The sequence below is a fragment of the Buteo buteo genome, chromosome 8 (assembly GCF_964188355.1).
Source record: "Buteo buteo chromosome 8, bButBut1.hap1.1, whole genome shotgun sequence".
Classification (NCBI taxonomy): Eukaryota; Metazoa; Chordata; class Aves; order Accipitriformes; family Accipitridae; genus Buteo; species Buteo buteo.
Genome location: NC_134178.1, coordinates 47,286,310 through 47,305,371, shown reverse-complemented (window position 1 = coordinate 47,305,371; position 19,062 = coordinate 47,286,310). Strand labels below are relative to the sequence as shown.

Here is a 19,062-nt window from a genome sequence, read left to right as displayed (position 1 = left end):
CTCATAGAAAATATGCAGGGTTCACATGAGCAATAAGCTACTTCTCCAAGAATCCTTTCTGAGGTTGCCAACCAAGTGCCAAAATGTCAACAAGGCCTTTTCTGTAAAAGGGAAACAAAGATATATATATATATAATTGATTGGAAATTATCCTCAGTTCTGATGACATCTTGAGGGTAAAACAGAAAACTAAGAACTAAAATTTATCTGATAAATCTTTGAAATGTTTTTGTTGTTTGTAGGAACATAGAACTGCGGATGACAGAATATTCTTGTTAGTACAGCAATACAAGTCTTTTGTATCAGAATATTTAGGATAAGAAAATTGGAACATTTTTCCAGAAGAGACTAGTACTTGTCATCTATATCAAGCCTTCACCTTCTGCTAGTAGACTGACACTTAAAACATAAGTAGGACAAACAGGGTATACTTTACACCTTGCTTATAAATTTCACCCACAAACTTTACTAAATGCTTCTAGACCTACTTCCTATTGTAATATTTAGGGGACCACTGAAATAAACAAGGAGAAGTAAGTCAAATTGGCATAAGTGGGTTACTTTAAAGGAAAACTTCTTATTGCACTATAGATGTTTTCCTTCTCTTGCTACATTGCCCTGCTTCCTCTAAGTCAGCCAAAACCAGATTGCACGAAGTGCAAGGAATACGTATGTTTCAGTAAATGGACATGAAATATCCTAAAGGATCAAAACTAAGTGAGAGGTAATGAACCTAGCTAGATAGCCTGAGGTGTTCTGTTTTCTGCAGAAGTCAGTATCCTAGAATTCTTTGCACAAGAGAGAAAATTTCATTTGCAAAAGGATGATGTAAGCTTGAAGCTTACTATAATCTCCCTGTAGTTTAGTTCCCTTCTATTTTTTCCACTTTTCATCCACTTAAGGGTCAGAAAAATATATCTCAGTACCTACTTGTGCATGTATTCCCCTTAACACAAGAGGAACCTGCTTCTGATTGGAGCCTAAAGATGCTCCTCTGGTCCAATACTGGACTGGGAGGGTATGATAGGATGGGGTGACCACATAGCATTCTTCTGGAGGAGACAGCAAACATTTTGGGCCAAACATATATGAAATGCAAAAAAGAACTACTAGTTATGCATGCAAAAATTGCAATTGTTCATATTTAAGAGTATTCTAGAAAATAAAAATCATAATATCTCATGGTATTTGGGAACATCTTGTCCTCTGAAATTAGGAATCTTAGATCTGCATGCACTACATGTTTTGGGATAATATGAGGGGCACAATATTCTGCTTTCTTGAAAATTATGGTTTAGTCTTCTGGACAACTTCTAAGGGTGTTCTATTTTTTGACATAGACTGCTTTCCCTTGAATTTCCATATGTACCACCACACATAGAAATTTAGAGGATTTTCAATAAAAGCAAATGAGACTTTCATAAACTTCCTTCACACTGTGCAAAGCTCTCCAGTAGCTGAAACTTCTGTTAGAGAAGTTTGACTAAAATTTTGATAGATGGAAATAATATAGGATGGGTAGAATTGTGGTAATTAAAGTGTCTGCTGATTCATTTCCTGTCCTATTAGGATTATTTAAGGCAATTACAACTGACAGGGTACTGTACCTTTAAAGTCTTAAGGAGATCTGCCTATGGTTGCCATTACACTCTGCTATTTTTATCTCAGTGATCCCTTTATAAATTTTTGAGCCTATAGCAGAGATAATTCACCTGCTTTGAGTCATAACCTGGACGAGCAATGTCATTAAGTAAAGGAAATAATAATGAGTGGTTTTAAAATGCACTCCAGTTTAGTATTTCTGAACATAGCCGTGTCTCACAGGGACATTGTGGGAGTTAATCAGTACCAGTTATAGAAAACTACTTGCTAGAGCTACTCTAGAGGTACTTGTTACTGATATCTTTGAGCCTGGTGAAAGAGAGACAACCCTTTACTGAATCACACAATGTCATTTCCTGTAGCTTGCTCATATTAAGTTCTTTCAGTCATCTGCAAGTTTCACACCTCAGAAGAAACTGTATATCAAGCATCAGATGTAGCCCAAACATTAGTAAGCTGCTACATTTCACATATTCCCTGCAGCACACAGTACAAAGTCCTTGCTCTATGCATAATATAAAAGAGCTTGAACCTTCAAACTCATCATTCTTTTTATAATCACCATGGTCTGCATATAGAAAGCATGTGGTGCCCACAGTACCTCTCTCTTCTTGCTTGAGACAATGAGCTCAAGGAAGGACTGATCTTCAGCCCAGGAGTCAATCTCTGTGAGATCATAGAGCACAGTGGTCAAGGGGCCAAAGGACCAGAGATTGTGCTTCCGCTTCTGCATAAGGTGTTGAAACATCTGAAGAGAAAAAGGGGTCAAGGATATCACAAGCTTTCCAGTATATAGTGTATTTGCAATGAGAACAAATAAAGTTTTTATAACCCTTAATTACAATGTATTTTCCTTGTTGTGGTTCTCATATCTCTCAGGGACAATTACAGCAGGTTAATAAGTGGAAGAACTTTTTCTGATTCCCATTTGATTATCAGCTCATGCTTGAGGTAAGGGATGAGTGATTTTTACTCAAATTCTAATCAAACTCCTGAAGTTATTTGACACACTTATACATTTTGACAACAGATTTCATATGGAATAAGTTAATTAGAAAAAATCCTTTTATACTCTTCTAAAAGTTATCAGGAAAGAGGTGTGGCAAGGGAAATGATCCTGTCTTTTCTAGATCTACAGAAGAAACACTAACCACCTTTGCCTTTTTGTTAAGGGAAAGGATGAGAGTTTACATTAAATATTGACTTCTTGTCTATAAATAACTAACTGTCTGTGGATACCTGAGGAAGTTTCCCCATGTGTCACACTTAAGGTAGTGAAATCTAGACAAAGACAAATAATTTCAGGCAGACTTCCAAAAAATTACTGGGGCTGAATATTTCTGTTAATACCTGTTTAACTCAAAATACATAAAAAATTGGGTCAAAAGATCTATTCTTTAAGCACTTGTTTCTTTCATTAGGATAAAGAAATTTCTTATAAAGGGTTTTCTGGTCCTACATGAGACTTATAAAAAAAAAAGGACTTGTTATCTATCTTCTACCCACTAAGAATATGCACAAACTCCCTTGGTCTGCATGATGTTATTTCAAGTTCTCCATTTCTTTTCTATATGGAGGCAACTGTGTCACACAAACTCACCACAGTGTTACCCTCAACTCCAGCCAGTTTGAATGGAGTAAGCCCCTCATTGTTAGGAATCAACTCAAGTGAACCTGGTCCCTCTTTGTTCCTGTCATAGGAAAGTATCAGGCTGTACATGTGGCAGGCAAACGTCTTATTAGGTTGGAGAACCAGGATGTGAAGAACAGTGTTACCTATGAAGGAAGCAGACCAGATAAAGTATGTGGAATAGCCCAGCCCTGTGCAAAGACTGGCAATTGACTAATGGCTTTCATTTTCCTCACATCCCACGGCTGTTTGTAATGAGAGAAAAATATGTGCATGCACAGATGACAGTCTGATTTAAAGCATCCAGATCCACTGTATGCAATTCACTAGGCCACACAGCACATACCCAGATAATCTTGAGCTCTAATATCAGCTCCATTTTCAATGAGCAACTGTACAATTTCCTCATTTCCCACACAGGCAGCAAATGATAAAACATGTTCCCCTGCAAAGAAAGGAATGGGGAGAAACAACATTAAGACCCCAGTAGGCAGGAGAGGTTGAAGCATGCTGAAGGAAAGCTATCTATGCTATGAAGCCAGAGATATGAAAGGAAAAGTTACTTCGGGTAACCTGTAAATTTCCTGCCCCACTCCTCATCCTACTCAGAAAGGAAGAAAAAGGCCTTCCTTTTAGTGTTAGGGGGGGCAGAAGTATTCTTTTTGGGATATTATCTAAATAAGGAAGTTGACAAGTAAGTTGCAGTATATGCTGCTAGGAAGAAGTAAATTACAATTTTTATAAAATGTATATTTTTTTGCATACATGCAGATATATAAAAGGTGTATGATTTATATATTTATGTAGTATTTACATACTCAGATGTATCCTACTGTCTGCTAAAAGGTGTGTGACTGATGACACCTAGAGACACTTAGAGATAAGCCTCTGCTTATCCGGTTTAGATGGATACTAAAGCAAGCCTCCCTTATGTTCCCTCATCACTCTGCTGGTTCCCTCCCATAGCAGCAAGGGAAGAAGACAAGACTATACCAAAATAGAGAAGGTTCTGGGAGCTGCGCCTGAAGAAGTGCCCAGTGGCCTGTGCTGTGCAGGCATTGGCCCCTCTCTTGAGTAAAGCCTTCACCAAAGTGATGTTCTGGTTCACAGCTGCAATGTGGAGAGCTGTCTGCCCTGTAAGACACAGAAATAAAACCTCACCTTCCAAGCAAGCAACTTCAGGCTGATCAGTAGCATGCAGTTCACATTTCAGTCATGGTACATCAAAGTTTTTTGGGACTGCATCCATAGTTGCTATGTGATTTATCTTTGAAGTTATCCCTGTTGTGTGCAGAGTGTTGGACTACTGATTTTCCAGAGGTCCCATTCTACAAAAATCTTTTTATGAATTCATGAAAACTGACTTTACAACCTGCCAAAAAATCCAACAGGATGCACTTTCTGGATTTTTTCTGGGAGAAACCAAGATATGCCACGCTCTTCCAGGAAACATGCTGAAAGCTGTGTGACTGACTATGCTTTCCTTCATGGGACATGAAGATCACGTCAAGACAAAGCTCCCAAAGATGACTTGCTCTAATCCTTCAAACTAGGTAATAGAATTTTTAAAACCCCCTCATTATTATTTTAGTGGTTTCAAGATTCTGTCTGGTATTCCTGTGTAGTCAATCAGAACCATTCTTTAAAAACCTGGCTCAGAGTCTAGACTCAAAAGCAGTGGCCACATTTGTTTTCAATCCCTATTCTTTGTCAACCAAAGAACTATTTTTTTTTCTTTCAGAGGAGATCAGGTAGGTTACCCATTTGTTACACATGAGTATGCCAGAAAGCAAACTGTACATATCTTTGCAATCCCACTACAGCCAACAGGCCCACCTGTGGTTAAGGGTTTATCAATTGCGCATCTGCATGTTTGCACATTGTGTACTTGGGTTTAATATAATTCCACCTTCCACAAATGGTCAGGAGCCATTTATGTGTTGGTTTTGCTATGTAACAGTTTAGCTATATATTGAACCAGGAACAGTATAAGCCACTTTCCTAAATGTACAGGTAGTACTTCCTCTCTCCCCCTGCAGAGAACCCTGCCCATCCTCATTGCATGAGTCGTTACCTTCATAGAGCTCTGATGTCATCCTCTCATTGACAAGCTCAGGAGCTGCTTCCATCAGAGTCACTGCTGCCTCCATGTTATCATACAAAGCAGCTACGTGAAGGGCAGTCTCCCCCACTGCACCTAGAAACAGTAGGAGAAGCATGTGAGTCGTCTAGACATCCAACTACATGGGACAAAAGCAGAAATGGATTTATTGGGGTAGAGAATTACAGGAGTGCTATGTCCCCCCTTAAGTACTGCCAGGTGCCATCTCATCATATGACATGGTAACAGCCACATAACTGCATAGACTCTGTCCTTCACTCCATCAAAATCTGAAAGCTGAACAGAGACTTCAGGTGTTCGTAAGTGACAGCAGACTCAGGTGTGGAGTGAATCAACACACAGCCCTTCCACTGACCACCTTTCACAGTAAACCACCTCCCTCAGTCCCCCTAGAAAAATGGGCCCATTCAAGCTGTAAACCTCTGATCATCACCATTCCCTTAGGGTTTGATGAGCTGTCCAAGTCAGAAAACTCACTTTGCTGCAAAGCTGCTGACAGAGAGTTAAGTAGTTTGAGTCTGCTAATGCAAATGTTTTAGAAAACAAACATACTACTCTTCTCATTGTAGCAGACTTTTGCCTTCCACAGAAAAGCATCTGTCACAAATAATAAAGTTACCTCTCTGATAAATATCACATGTTCCATCAGTGAGAAGCTTCCTAATGGCTGGGAGGTTGTTCTCTTTGGCAGCCTGGAGGAGTGGGGATTCCCAGATCCTGTAGTCAAGAAAAAGCAGCTGATAAGGAACAGTTAAATACATGGTGCCTCTCTCCAAACCTAGCATGGCCTTTGCTTGAGACAGTATGTATCTTCAACACTTCCACTGAAAAATGAGTAATGCACAGCTATCATCTGAATTACTCCCATAAAGGATGGAAAAGTACAAGCAAGAATTCCCCCTGTGTTGTAGCAACACTTCCTATGGTATAATTAAAAGAAAGAGCTCTGAAATGTAGTTCCTCATCATATAGGTTTATGATGAAAAATTTGAAAGCTTAGCTATGCTATTTTTTTCTCTGATGCTAAGAAAATTGAGGAAATTGTTGAGAACAGAAATGTATGCCTGTACTGGGAAAGAGCATGCCATCCATCAAACAAGTTCCAGACTGAATGGTTCACTTAAAGCTGAAGAGTGCCTTTGAGTATGCAATGAGGCTCTGGGCTATTTCAGTATATCCTTTGGGGCTGATGAAGAATTTACAAGTACAGTCACCAAACTTCACTACAGCAAGGTCCTTTCATGCAAACAGCAGGTCAAGGGAGGTGATCCTCCCCATCCTACTCAGCTCTGGTAAGGCCATACCTAGAGTCTGTGTCCAGTTCTAGGATCCTCAGTACAAAAGACATATGGAGCTACTGGAGAGAGTTCAGCAAAGGGCCACAAAGACGGATTCGTAGTTTCAGCCCAGCCGGTAACAAAGCACCGGGCAGCCACTCGCTCACTGCCCCCCCACCCCAGACACGGTGGGATGAGGAGAAAATATAACGGCAGGCTCGTGGGTCGAGACAAGGATAGGGAGGGATCACTCCCCACAGGTCACGGGCAAAAGACAGGCTCAACTCGGGGAAGAAACAAAATCAATTTAACTTACTACCAATCAAAACAAAACAAGGATATTAGGAAGTAAAACCCAACCTGAGAACACCTTCCCCGCAACCCTCCCTCCTTCCCGCCTCAACTCCACTCCCGGTTCTCTCCACCTCTCCCCCCGCCGGCGGCGTAGGGGAACAGGGGACGGGGGTCGGTTCCTCACACCTTGTCTCTGCCGCTCCTTCCTCCTCAGGGGGAGGAGGACTCCGCACTCGGCCCCTGCTCCGCCGTGGGGTCCGTCCCTCCCACGGGAGACAGCCCTTCACCAACTTCTCCAGCGTGAGTCCTTCCCGCGGGCTGCAGTTCCTCACAAACTGCTCCAGCGTGGGTCCCTTCCACAGGGTGCAGTCCTTCAGTCACAGACTGCTCCAGCGCGGGAGTCGCGGCCATTTTGGGGGACATCCGCTCCCCTCCACGGGCTGGGGGGGACAGCCTGCCGCCTCCCCGCGGGCTGCGGGGGCATCCCCTCCTCCCCCGCTCCTGCTGCTCCTCCTCCTTCACCGACCTCGGTATCCACAGAGAAGTTCCTCTCACATTCCACTCCCCCAACTCGCTGCAGGTTCCCCTCTTAAATCTGTCCTCCCACAGGTGTTACCACTCTCACTGAGGGGCTCGGCCTGGGCCAGAGGCCGGTCCGGCTTGGAGGCGGGGGAGCTTCGAGCAGCTTCTGACAGGAGCCGGCCCTGCGGCCCCTTCCCCGCTACAAAAAAAAACCCATGCCACACAAACCCAAAACAGATGTTTATGGGACTAGAGCATCTCTCATATGAAGAAAGGCTGAGAGAACTGGGACTGTCTAGCCTGGAGAAGAGAAAGCTCGGGCAGGATTCTTATCAATGTGTATAAGTACCTGAAGGGAGGGTGCAGAGAGTTACCTGTAATGCCTGTTTGCTCAGCATCCAAATGAGCTTTGCCAATGTTCAAAATAATGAGTTGGCCACCCAAAAATCACAAAATATAGAACTAAATCTACTAATTTGGGGTAAATATTTCTGTTATCCTTGAACATTTTCAGATTTATCTTTTAGTTCATGAAAAGTGGTTTGGGGTAGGGTTTTTTTATTTTTGTTTTTATACAAATAAAGAATTTAAAGTAGCCCGAGTTCAGGAGCTAAAGATTTAAGGGGAAGAAAGACCCTCAAACCCAAAGAAACAGCTTACATCTCATGAATTTTCAGTATAAAATAAAAGGAGATTCCTCTCTCCAAATAGGATAAATTCAGTTTTAGATCTCTGTTCAGATACAAATGTTGTGCTTTTATCTCACCTCTGCTTTCTTGTAGTACAGATGTTTAATTTGTTCTTAATTATCTAGCATGGCTCAGGTCAAGCTGTAATGTGTGATGTGGAATAAGTCTAAGGAACACAGTAGAACAATGACAAATTCAAGCTGATATGAAAAAGGAGAACATCAGCCCTCATTTTCCTACCAGCCCCAGTCTGTCCTTTTACTACAATCTAACAGCTGCCAATAGACTGGATGTTAGTCTCACGTGCGCGCGCACACACACACACACACAAAAGCACGTGGGACAAATACATTAATTAAACCATATACCTGGAGATATATTCAATGCTTTTTCCTTGTGATGTCCCAGATTTCTTCCTTGTATTCTGATATTATTTAGTTACAAGATTTTCGGGATACAGTTTATAGGGCAAATACTATATAAAGCAATAGGTGTTTTGCACTAAGTGATAACACTGATGTTGGAATATATTATTAATATAACTCTATTATAAGCCAGAAGAAAACCCACATCAGAGAAAGAGAGAGAATATAAATGGCCCATTGCACAAAATGTTTTCTCAGAACTTGTGCTTATTAGGTATAGCATAATTTAACAATAAAACTGTAGGAAAACAGGCAACATAGATTCTGTGGCTTATAGCAATATGTATTTATTGCTTTATGAACTTTTGTCTTTTATGCTTTATTGTCTTTTATGAACAATAGAACCTTGAACAAAAAAAAAAATATTTGATATGCCATTATCTCTGGATTTAATCCACCTGAAATGTGCAAGTGCTGCACACCTTTGTAGCAGAAAATACTGACACGCTTGAGAGAACTTGGAGGATAAAGCAAAACAAAGAGAAGTATCAGAATTACACAGATAAATAGGAATCATTTGAATAAGTGTAAATTAATGGGCATGGGCTACAGGTAATAAAAGCATAACTGAACATTACATTTATCATTCCATAAAAGGAACATTTCCCATCACCAGCAGCACCCCATTATCTAAGTTACTAGAAACTAGACTAGAAAAATGCTGAAGGACAGAGGAGAAATAAAAACATTCGGAATGTAATGAACCATGCTGAACAAACCAGGGAGCCATTCTGAGATATTTTTATGTGTCCTTCAAACTCTTAGCCTTGCTGCTTTGAGAAGTATTCCTTCTTTAGCTTACTCATGCCTCAGCTGCGTTAGTTGCTAATTACAAGATGATTTGATGAGAACATTGCATCTAGGATCAGACAAATAGGAATAAAATAGAGAGGCACTCTGAGCAAAAGTTGTAAGATTCAGTATCAGTGAAGCAAGCTTGCCACCTCTGCCATTATTTTGGCTGAGAAGGAATCAGTGTTCCTGGACAATGTAAAGTTTCAGAGGCAGGAAGTGGGAAGGAGGTGCGGTGTCAATAGTATAAACAATGCTACAATTAATATGTTGATGCTTTACTGGGTAGGCCTTTATCCCTCAAATGACCTCAGAGAGGAGGAAGGATTGGGCAAGAGACCATGTGGGAGGAAACAAACACAATACCTTTCTCACAAAATTCTCTGAAGCCCTTGTAAACAACTAATTAAATTACAAGCCTGCTAAGACACCTAATAACTACTATACTCAGCTTTCAGAAATTTAGGGCAAAATTGTCAAACCTTTCCACTTATTGTAGGAATGTCCCACTGGACTTAAAGAATCAGAGATCCCAGGCCAAACAGCAAGCTGGTGAAGATCCCAGAAGTGTTGGCAAATGTCATGGCATGCTGCCTCTGATGCCTGAAAGGTCTGTGACTTACATGTTTATCCTATATGCTTTTACTCTCATTTAATTTTCTGTCCCATAATTGGGGAAACATTTTACTCTCATTTAAAATGTACCATTATAATTATCAACTCCTTTTTAATACATTACAGCAATGTGCTGAGCATATAAATGTCAAGTACTAGGTGAGCCAAATTCACTAATATAAAAAATAAAACAAAGTCACCTCAATCTAGAACCTTCAAAACATTTTAATTTCTTCCTGGCCCATCAAACACAGCATGAATTTCACATTTTACAAGTCTACTTTCTGTGTGTCAAGGCAGCAGCAGGTAAAATCTGTAACTTAGTCTCTTAACAGAGCTGCCTACAGTAGATGCTTAGTTTCCATAAAGTACCATTGTGTGGAGAGGGTGGCTTTCAGAAAATGATTCAGCAGAGACCTGTTTAGACACTCTGAGAAGACAATTCAGCAATTCTAAGTTAAGATCCTGTTCTAAATCAATCTCTCTTCATCAGCTATGAAGTCAAGGGACACTAAGCTCTTAATTTAGCCAGCTAAGTTAGGTCTTTAGCACTAGGCAGTACTGATGTTGCCTTATAGGATCAGTTTAGGATAAGCATAGCTACATGGCTAACCAGTAGTTTGACGGACAATGAAAACCACAACAGTATCCACCTGCAACTGCTCCTGGGTCTTCTTACTGAGCTAAGGAATGTAGCTGTGTTGAGGCACTTAGGAAGCCTTGATCATGCATTACTATCAGTCAGTTTTCTTAACAGATGATTCAATTATATGCTCAGGAAGCTGTTTTTCAATGTAGGTGAGGACAAAATCAGGAACACACGAAAATCCATTGTGAAACAGAGAAGATAGAATGTAGGTCAGATTCTGACTGAGGGAGTCACGTAAAATAGTTTTAAACAAGGTTAAGGATTTCACAAGCACTTTCTGCTGGTAATATGTTGGATTTATATTGGATTTACAGCTTCTTAAGCACTTCTTTTGGAGTGCATCCTGCTCATTACACTTATGAAGAGATAAAGAATGCAAGGACAAGTCCGTAAGTCTTAACTCTTTTACAAAAAGAAGAATTTGGATTTATAGGTTTATTCTTTTAAAACAAGGAAATATGTTAAATATATGAACTGTCTGGACAGCAACCAATCTGAAGCTTCTTTTTCAAGACTGAGCTCAGCAGAGGTGCAAAGGAGCATCTCTTTCTCTTCTTTCCTTCCCTTCTCAGATTCTACTACTTGAGTCATTCACTGTATGGAATTTTCCTATTGTTTGCTCTAGTTTAAGTTTGGCATCTGCTAGTGTCATGCTTTATCCTCATAACTATGTCAGTTACTGAGGTTCTAAAGCAATTCTTTCTAACTGAGCTATAAATTCATCAGCAGGGTATTATTTCAGCTTTCTTTTCTTTCCCTGTTGTGGTGCTCAGAATATCCGTGCTCAATAATTCATCCAGAAATTGCCAAAGGAGATTCTCCATTCCTTCTCCTAGTATGTTTATGTAAATGTATGCAAGACTGCAGGACAGTAGAGGAGTGCTCAGAGGAAGCTAACCAGCCAGAAAGAGGATCAATGCAATCATCTAACAAGATGCTAAAGAATGAGTTAGGAAGTAATAGCACAAAGTGAAAAGGAGACAGATAACAGGGGCTTGGACAATCAACAGGGCCAACAAATTTCTTCAGCATCAACAGCAAGACTCAGCAAATTAACTGGAACCTCTTGTGCATGTATGTCAAAGCCCCTTCAGCTTACAGTAAACAGAGCTTCTCTGGAAATAAATTAAACAGGTTACTAATTGCCGATGCTACCAGACAAAAACAGGGAAGTCTTATCTGTTCAGATATTTAGCTATCTACCACACTAAGCAATAGAAATCTTGCTCAGTCACTTCCAGCAGGGCAATCTCCTTGCATTAATCTCCTATTCTTAATTCTGCATCTGAGACCATGCTAAGAATAATCTCATGCTAGAACTGGATTAACACTTCAGCAGATGTTATTCTTTATTATCACTGAGTTATTCATAAAACAAATTTGTTCTCTGAAGCATAACCTCATCCTGCATCAAAACTTCCAACTCTCTCCAATAGGGCTTTTCTTGCACATTTATTCTAGGTTGTGTTCCTCAGTTTCTAATTAGTGTCTAATTAGTTTTCTGTAACAACTTTTTAATTTGAGGTGTTTTTTTCTCAGAGCACAGTTTTCGTGTTTACTTCTTCACAAGGAAACCTATAGCCAAGTTTAAGGAGGCAAATAGCTTCTTAAATCTATGAGCCTAAGCTACGTCTCAGGCACTGAGGTCAGATGTGTGTACATGCATTGTTGGGGAAATGTCAGTTCTGGAGGACCTTTGCACTTGTGAAATTAAGGAGGGTTGTTTTCCATTATTAGACTCAAAACTTCCATTAGGATGATGTAACAGCATAAGGAAAGACCAGAAATGCTACCAGTGATGCCTTTGACTTTATTTTACATGCAGCAGCAGAGTTTCCAACAGGATGTTCTTTGCATCTTGACTACTCAGAAGCACTGTTATTGAAACATATTACAAATGAAGTAGTGGAAATGGGAGCTGGCATCTTTATTTCACTGTCACCTTTGGGAGCAAAGGAACCAATTAATACTGACAGGCGTTGTGGATTTTAAGACAGGACAGTCCTACATTAATTTGTGCACTGAAAACTCAGTAATGTTGTTTAGACAAATGAACAGCTAAACTATGGTGACATCTCTCATTCACTACCAGCTTGAGAAAGATTTGTTTTCAGTATAAGCAAAGCACTTCGCTAACATGTCTGTGAGACTAAAAAGTCACAAAAAAATTTGGAAACTAAAGGGGATATAAAGTTTCTATTGCAACATGTTTGGCATGACCATAGCTCTCTGCAAGTTATGCAAATTGTCCCAAGCACCTCTAATGCATTATTTCTCATAGCACAGATTTCTATAGTTAATTAGTGTGTAAAAATGCTTTGTTTTGTGTTTAGGGTTTTTTTTTAAAATGTACCACACAAATATTTTATTGTCATTAGAATAATTAAGCCTCAAAGCATCCCACAAAGGCCAGGTGATACCACTAATCCCTAAGCAGCAGCTGTGAAAGAGAAGAGACACACAGAAGATAGATTATTTATCAATCAAAGTTATAGAGGCAGGAAATAGCAGAAAGAAAAATATTACATAATTGTCCTGGATCCATGTACTCATTTGCACTGCTTTCTGATTTATTTTTTAGTTATTTTTTTATGAACAGTGCAAACCTCATACGGTGGAATTTCTAAAATTACATGCTAGGGAAATTTTGTTCACATCTCCTTAGAACCTCTTACACTGAAATCCAGACTAAAAAAATAAATCAAGCAATGGCTTTCATAATTTCTGGAAGATCTGTTAGACTGTGACAGGCATGTGATTCCTCTTCACCTCTATCAGGCCTGAATTTTCTTAAGTATTCGTCTCTTTGTTCCCCATGATTATGAACTATGTTGGATTTTTATGTTCATATGCTCCAATGTATGTAGATCCCAGAGTTTACTTCCAAAGGTAGTTCTAGAAAGGACATATGAGATGTGACCACTGTCCCTGGGAGTCCACAGGCTGTTTAAGAAGGAGAGTCTTGGATAGAAAGAAACCAGCAGAGTAAGGCAAAATAAACTCAAAGTCCTTTTTAATATTAGGAGATTGTATCACATTTCCTGAACTTGGATGGCCCTCTGGGAAATGTTATACAATGCAGGATTAAGCCAAAGAAATCCCTCACTGTAGATAATGCTGAGATCAACTGCCAATAAGATTCAAAGAACTATTACACATGAAGAAAGAGAATGAACAGCAATTCCAGTGAAGGTGAGAACTACCAAAACAGTTAGCTTTCAGATATTATCATCACCAGCTGTAGGACAGGAAAAAGCATTGTTCTTCTCTTGCAGACTTCCTGTGTGCAGTCACAGCATACTAGTTAAATAGTAATATAGTTACCACTGGCTTTCAATAAGATAATAGCAGAATTTAATTGCTACTCATTGCTGTATGTATTCCAGCACCATTAACACTAAGAAGAATTCAAGCTGAAGCCACAACACTGCAATTCCACACAACAAAAATGACAGGATCAAGTAAAAGCCCTCTTGGCTTACAACAGTTTTTCCACAAAAACAAAGGTTTTATAAGAGTAGCTCTTATATACAAGTCACCACAAAAGGTTTTCCTCTTGTGTTTTTCTATCTGTACATAATTAAGAATATGAAAGCAATAAAACTGATTCCAATCCTCTGCAAAATGTTAATTTTCTTTCTCCTCAAACTCTAAGCATCTCTGGGGACAAGAAAGGAAAGGAAAGAGTAGGACAATAAGCGGGAGAAATGGTCCTGTCCCTCTTCAGAAAAAGAGTATCCACATGTTGGCACCACATAATTTCTGACCAAATAGCAGAAGGCGAATTTATGTTAGTTGAAAGCTGTGGGAAACATATAGACCTAAAGTGGAAGGGAACAGTTGTGTCCCCATGCAACCCTGATTTCACAGATAATGATATCATATGCACTACATGTGTTGTTACACAGTTTTATAAAGAAACCGAGAAATGTTAGTTTTGGGGACCACTGGGGTTGCACTATAGCAATCTAAGAGAGTTTATGAAGAAGGGTTTATATGCCTAACAGTTTTTCTGTTTTCCCTAATCAGTAGCAACACACAAGATGTTCATGGGCCTGCAGCACATGACTAATGAGGATTGTCAAGCAAACAGAAGGTTGAACAGGAATCTAATAGCAGCCTATGTGAAAGGGAGCAACAAAAAAGGAAGGGACCAAACCCTTCTTGTTAACAGCAGATGGGAAAACAAGGGGCTACAGCATCAAATGATGATTTTGGAGGTTCAGATTGAACATTTGGAAAAAAAAGTTTTTCACTAGGAGGTTACTACAACACTGTAACAGGTACCTAAAGATACGGTGGAATCTCTGTCCTGGATGGCTTTCAAGACTGAGCTAGAAAAAGCCAAAGCAATGTGATCTATTGCTGGCAATAGTCCAGCTTCAAGTGGGAGATGAGTTAGAGACCTTCAGAGGTCCCTTCCACATCTCTGTGACTTTAAAATGTGAAGATAATGTTATAATTATAATTAGACTTTTGCACACATTCATTTGGATATTGATGAATCTGCCAAGAACTTATTTCTCAGTTACCTGTGATGCTTCTCATGAACATCCCAAAATGTAAACACTTCAACATTCTATGGAGACACTATTGTTCCCACTGTCCCTCCCATTTTAAGTGTATTTAAGTCCTACTGCTCTGAAGTAAAATAGAACAGGTTTTTGTTATTTGGTCAGAAGTTAGATGACGGTATATGTAAGTTCTTTCCCTAAAGACAGATGTGTAAATTTGTCTCTCTTAAGGTACTAGTCTACTCATCTCTATACATATATGTGTGTATACATACCTATGGAGAGAGAGAGAGGGAGAGATTTTGTCCCACATAGCCACCTTTTTATTCCCAGAGATGTTCAGAGTTTTGTGAGGAAAGAAAAAACAAATTTTACAAAGGACTGGAAGCAATTTGTTAATTGAGTACTGCAGTGTTTGTGCATGCAGAAATGACAAGGAACAATGAAAAACAGATTCAGCTGGGTTTCCATGAATACTCCTGCATTCCTGTGTGTGGAGGGAGCAACCCTGCACAGCAGTAACAAACAGCCTTGATTCAGTATTTACCTGTGAAGACACAGGCAATCTTCGTGATAATGTTAAGGTCTAAGAGGAGTCACTGTACATGTTGACCCTGGCACCATGGTGGTGAGAAACAGCAGTCCGACCCAGGAAGTGACTGACCACCAGAATGTGGAACAACATTAAGTTCACTCTATCCTACAGTAAGGGCAACGTTTAGAGAGACAGAAAGCAGAATCTTTGCAAAAAAGCCATTGTTTCAGCTGAGTGCAGCATATACGTCACACACACCCTTAATTAAAAAAAAAAAACAAACCAGTCCCTCATGCATTTTCTTATGAGCTTTACCAATGAAGCAGGAAAGACAAGAGCATATGTTATTAATTTGTGACTGAAGTCCAACACTCAAGGTAATTCAGTTGTGACCTAGTAAACCCACCTGTGAAAGCAGATAAGATTGGAACTCCAGAAGCATTCCACCTTGAAAGAAGAAATCTGATAGAGAAAAGTGCTCCAGGGTTGTTTAAAGTTTATCTACTGGCAGAAAAGCCTGAGGGAAAAGAGTGAGAATCAGCTACAAGGGGACAGCAGCAGAAGAAAAGGAAGACAAGAAGGCTGAAATGCACTGTACCTTTTCTGCTGGAGTAAGTAGATTTCATCCAGATGTTTATCCCAGGATTTTTTGCCTTGCAACTTCTGACTCAGTCCATTCCAGATCCGGAAATAGAAGGGCTTGCTATTCCCAAATAAAGGTACCCCCATAGCACGTCCCTTTTTCTCTCTTGCCTAGCTGCCTGAAAGCCAGCAATCCCACTTTGAAAAAAGTCAGGGAAGGCTTACTACAGGTCACTACTCCTCCGCCCCCAGTCTGTTACTTACAGAGGAGACTGTCCATCAGCTGCATCAGCTGATCAAAGTACATGTAAAAAACACAAAATAAAATCACTTGTCCCTAGCAGACCATACCTTAAGCCTCATCGAGTACTTAGTTTCCAAAATAGCCCAACCCAAAGGTGTGTCTGATTTAGAAGTAGCTCGCCAGCAGCTTACCCCTCACAAGGACCCTATACAGCACTGAAGAATTCATACAGCATCAATGTCCTAAGCTTCTAGTATTTCACTTCTGACATCTAGAATTTAGAAGTAATCATCCTTCGTATGTATCTCTGAATTCCTCTGGAAAGCAACATGTAAGCAATTTTGAAATAGACAGCTGAACAAGTCAGGCAAAACACCTTTTAGGTGAGTGAACATGTGGGAACGTGCCCTAAAAGACACTGCGCTCTGGGAAGGTAGTATAGAGGAGGACACACCTCCCACTCCAACTATCTGCAAATCCCATTAAAGAAATTATCATTATAGACTCCACCTTCTCTATGTCAACCAAAATCACTTTACTTCACAAGTTAGAAGACTTTGTGTAGATTAATGTGTAAACTTTGCATATTTCATTTTCCTTTAATGTTCTACAATCTCTCAGTATTTCTTCACATTTCTTCACATTTCTTCCAGAAAAGCTTATTTAGGAAAGGGATGAAAATTTCTATTTAACAAAAACTAGGTTTTGGTGTAGAAAGACATCATCAAGGTCATGTGGGGGGTGTCTGCAAAGCAGTAGACAAAATATCAAAATAAAGAAAGGAAACATCCTTCTTCTTGTGAAGAAGCTGGAAGCTATGTGGGAGAAAAAAAAAGAAGGAAAGGAAAGGAAAGGAAAGGAAAGGAAAGGAAAGGAAAGGAAAGGAAAGGAAAGGAAAGGAAAGGAAAGGAAAGAAAAGAAAAGAAAAGAAAAGAAAAGAAAAGAAAAGAAAAGAAAAGAAAAGAAAAAGAAAAGAAAAGGAAAGAAAAGGAAAGAGAAAAGAAAAGAAAAGCCCTAGTTTCTAATCTTCTTCCCCTAAAGACTTGTCCTAATATTCTTGCATCTCGAATCAACAGAAATGTCCCTTCCTTCTTACTCCTGCTGTAGCAGAAAAGGATTCTGTTCAGGATGTCTGGACCTAGGCAGAATCAGTGTGTAAGGGAGAAAAGCGTGTAAAGCAATGGGGCTCAGTCATCACTTTGAAACTCCTGGTTTATTTAGAGGTTGCTTAGACTTACCAAACCAAGATTCACATCCAAACCTCTGTAAACTCATGATGTATCCTATCCTATAAAAATGTAAATTGCCACACAGAAAAAACAATGCTTTAAGGCAAACTTGAGGAATTGTATCCTAAAATGTGAGATTCACTGAATTGTCCTATTCTAGGAGGAAGTGTCAAGTTAAACTGTCATAATGGCAAAAATTCATTACTTGCTACATTGAGAGGTTAGAGTGTAACACCAGCCAGATGTTAGGAGCAAAGTGTGAAGGGTTTTTAACAATATCAATAATGTATCCCTCCTAACATTCCTGAGGGGGGGGAAGCAAGTCCACTCAAACTATTTGGACACTGAAGTGTTAAGTGCCTATGACAGACAAACACAATCTCTATTTTCCCGGGCTGTTCTCCCAAGCAGAGAATACTTTCTACTGCCTCTCCAAGGACTAAAAGCCCTAGAAGACTGGTATCAGCAGGACAAGCAAGCAGTGACACATTCCTCTCTCTTCTGGGCAGCAGTGCTACTGCCACCCAGGCAGCAGCGCTGAGGTATAAGAATTCAGTAACAGTCAGACAGCAGGTTGAGGAGAGAGTTCGCAGCCAGCCATGAAGGCAAGAGCTGCAGCAGCCAGCGCAGTTCAAACAACTGCAAACCAGTATCTCAGGTGGACTCCCTACATTCTTGGGGGGGGGGGGGCTCTTTCCAGCTCTTATTATAGCTTCAGATTGCAGTAAATCTGACTCAATAGTTTTCCTTTGCCCATCTGTATGGATATAAAATCTTAATATTGCAAAAGATTGTTTTCTTGTAATTCATGATAGAAGTAATTTTCAAAGGTAATAGAATACAGAGGTGAAAGATGGATATGAAATATGTAAGAATATTGCATGGACCAAAGTCTCTTTAGCAGATCATGGTCATACCTCTTAAGCACTGCTGGGCTTGCAGTCTAGCGGGAGGCTATAAACAGTTTTTCAAAAACTAAGGACCTGATAAAGCCTAGTAGTTGAGGGGTGGATTGTAAGTCTGTACAGTTTTGGTGTATGTGGTTTCCCACACACCTTATACCTTCTTTTAGCTCTTTGTATCCCTTTCCACAGCTCCCGAGTCATACTGTGACTCTGGCTCCTAGCTCTCATTCTCAAGGCCTGACTTTAGCTTCTGACATTTTTCTAGCTCTACCTGTTCCTTGTTCCAGGGTCCTACTGCGAATAGGGTCTTTATCCTGGCTGCCAGTGATGCCCTTTCCTGGTGCGTGTCTTGACTTCTCTTGTTTCTGACTTGGGCTGATTCTGACTGACCTGATTCCTGGAATATCTTGATTCCAGCTTGGCCCTACCTAACAAA

At 40.0% G+C, this 19,062-nt stretch overlaps 1 protein-coding gene across 1 annotated transcript in view; it reads right to left on the bottom strand.

Annotated features, from left to right (window-relative positions):
• The window catches only part of LOC142033972 (transient receptor potential cation channel subfamily V member 6-like), a 29,600-nt gene extending 12,705 nt beyond the window's left edge, over positions 1 to 16,895 (bottom strand). The window contains exons 1-7 of the mRNA XM_075034656.1: positions 16,265 to 16,895; positions 5,974 to 6,071; positions 5,307 to 5,429; positions 4,226 to 4,366; positions 3,579 to 3,677; positions 3,203 to 3,378; positions 2,204 to 2,350 (exon numbers count right to left, since the gene is read on the bottom strand). Coding sequence (XP_074890757.1) covers positions 2,204 to 2,350; positions 3,203 to 3,378; positions 3,579 to 3,677; positions 4,226 to 4,366; positions 5,307 to 5,429; positions 5,974 to 6,071; positions 16,265 to 16,395 — 915 coding nt within the window. The 5' untranslated portion in view covers positions 16,396 to 16,895. The remainder of the gene's footprint in view (positions 1 to 2,203; positions 2,351 to 3,202; positions 3,379 to 3,578; positions 3,678 to 4,225; positions 4,367 to 5,306; positions 5,430 to 5,973; positions 6,072 to 16,264) is intronic.
• Between the last annotated feature and the right edge of the window lie 2,167 nt (positions 16,896 to 19,062).